The sequence below is a fragment of the Cherax quadricarinatus genome, chromosome 71 (assembly GCF_038502225.1).
Source record: "Cherax quadricarinatus isolate ZL_2023a chromosome 71, ASM3850222v1, whole genome shotgun sequence".
Lineage (NCBI taxonomy): Eukaryota > Metazoa > Arthropoda > Malacostraca > Decapoda > Parastacidae > Cherax > Cherax quadricarinatus.
In genome coordinates this window covers 21,158,139-21,160,638 of record NC_091362.1, presented here as the reverse complement: position 1 = coordinate 21,160,638, position 2,500 = coordinate 21,158,139, and the positions used below count along the sequence as shown (strand labels likewise).

The 2,500-nt window shown below is 40.4% G+C and overlaps 1 protein-coding gene across 2 annotated transcripts in view; it reads left to right on the top strand.

Moving 5' to 3' along the window:
- Window positions 1–2,500, top strand: part of LOC128700371 (gonadotropin-releasing hormone receptor) — a 71,907-nt gene that overhangs the window by 35,808 nt on the left and 33,599 nt on the right. For both annotated transcript variants that reach the window (XM_053793531.2, XM_053793532.2), the window contains exon 2: window positions 2,324–2,500. This exon is cut by the window's right edge and continues 448 nt beyond it. In XM_053793531.2, coding sequence (XP_053649506.2) covers window positions 2,394–2,500 — 107 coding nt within the window. In that variant the 5' untranslated portion in view covers window positions 2,324–2,393. The remainder of the gene's footprint in view (window positions 1–2,323) is intronic.

Below are 2,500 nucleotides of genomic sequence, written 5' to 3'. Positions count from 1 at the left end.
CTGGAGTCGATGTAATCACTCCTTCAGCCTGGAGTCGATGTAATCGGTCCATCAGCCTGGAGCCAATGTAATCGGTCCATCAGCCTGGAGTTGATGTAACCAGTCCATCAATCTTGATACCATTTATGAACTAATTGCAGGCATCGTGCACCCATCGTATCCATATAATTAGCACACGAGTGAGTTGGTTTAGTCCCTAATCCATCACCCTCATTATTCTCCAGCTATTTTTAAACATCACCACAATGTTTTCAACATTGATGGAACAGCATCATTCATGCAGTCCAAAAATAACACTGAAAATGTTGCCATTATTGTACTCGTAATCACTAGGTTCACTAATGCGAATGCTAATGAATGATTTGCAAATAGCGATTCATTTTGTGTTTGGCCAATCATTTGTATAGGAAAAAACATTGATTAAAACAACTGAGCAATTATACTGTCGGATCAACTAATTCCTGACAGTGACGTCTGTTTATTCAAGAATTGCATTATTTACCTTCATTCGTTAGCACTATTTCCTGTTTTATTGACTATTATATGCTAAAAATATTTGTAAGATATGTATGAAGATGTCGACTAGTGTGGGTGACTTGGTACAAGCAGTGCCTGCAGACTCGACCCAACGTCAGGTAATGGCCACGGAAAATCTGCAGCAACTGCGTGATGCTGTCATCATGAACCAGGATCTCTAAGTTTTGTTTCAGAACCTTGTTGAGTCCGTGACACCACGGATTCATTCGTTTTGGGAACGAAACAAAGCCCTACCCAGTACTAGATGGGCGTACCTAATAAAGTAACTTCTATATAAATAGACATATATACAGTAAAGAAGCGTCATTTAACATCTTTTTTTAACAAACCGCAATAAACTACAATACGCATTGTATTTCCAACACCAAATCATTATAAAATTGCAGCTCCTCGAGTCTCTCCATGGCAACACCTGCAACAATGCAACAACAGTGACCAAAAAACACACAAGGTATTCAGAAACAGCTTTGTGTGTATGATTTCTGTTATGGTTTCTCTCTCTCAAACTCCTTGACAATGCTGCTGCTTCTCTGAGTTATTAACTATTCGGGAAAACTCAACTTCTGAGTTCACTACCGTCTTTCATGCATGATAAATTATGTCGATTTGTGGAGCGTGGAGGTCACGTCTTGATGTGGCCTGGAGGGGGAAGGGGTTTAAGAATAGATCTATTGTTAAAGCTCCTGGGCCTCTGATGAAATGTAATACAATATTACTTCTGATTCCTTCCTATTAGAGTCCCAGGCAGCTGAACCGTAGAGCGTCGTGTATATATATATATATATATATATATATATATATATATATATATATATATATATATATATATATATATATATATATATATATATATTGGAGTGTGAGCAAAGTAACATTTATGAAGGGGTTCAGGGAAACCGGCAGGCCGGACTTGAGTCCTGGAGATGGGAAGTACAGTGCCTGCACTCTGAAGGAGGGGGTGTTAATGTTGCAGTTTAAAAACTGTAGTGTAAAGCACCCTTCTGGCAAGACAGTGATGGAGTGAATGATGGTGAGAGTTTTTCTTTTTCGGGCCACCCTGCCTTGGTGGGAATCGGCCAGTGTGATAATAAAATAATAATATATATCTATATACAATACCATACTGGACAATACCTTGGGTGGACGTCAAGGTATTGTCCAGTATGGTACGGTCGGTAAAGCACTGCGTACCTTCTTCCAAGGTTCGTAAGTTCGGCTAGAGATCAGTGTTTGTGAATATTTCGCCTGTGTGTGTGTGTGTGTGTGTGTGTGTGTGTGTGTGTGTGTGTGTGTGTGTGTGTGTGTGTGTGTGTGTGTGTAAGAAAGATTAAAATCATCATTGCTACTTGAAACACATTTATTTAGGACGAGTTTCGGAGCTAACTCACTCCATCATCAGGCACTGGAATACCTGAAACCTGTAGAGGTCATATACATCTTGGGAAGTGAGAAATGCAGTAATAAGGTTTGAAGTAAGGAAGGGAAAGATAGCTCTAGTTCCTTGAACCAAAATCTACTCGCTAAAAGAACCCAGAAGCGCAGCAACTAAAATTATTATAATTGCGTTTATAATAATTAATTCTCTTTGAGCACTAAACCCTTTACAGCGCCAATGGAAAGAGTTTCTAGAAGATTTAATCTCATGATGGTATATTTTGTCCAGACACGGAAAATAAGCAGCTCTCGGCTAATCTGCATGACTGACTGAGTAAAGTCATGCAACATGCCCAGAATTCACCACTTTCCGCAAGTGTAACAGATCATCATAAATCTTTGTCTCTTACAGGATGAATTGGACGAGCCTCACCAGGACTCCGTGAAAGGTGTGTCAAGCATCGAAGTCCATTGGAACCACGATGAACGATAAACTGGATTTTTACTCAGAGGCCCTGTTGGTGGGCGGCGATGTGGAGACGCTGTTGACCTCCACACCGGAGCCGGTAAACTGGCTGGAACACGCCGT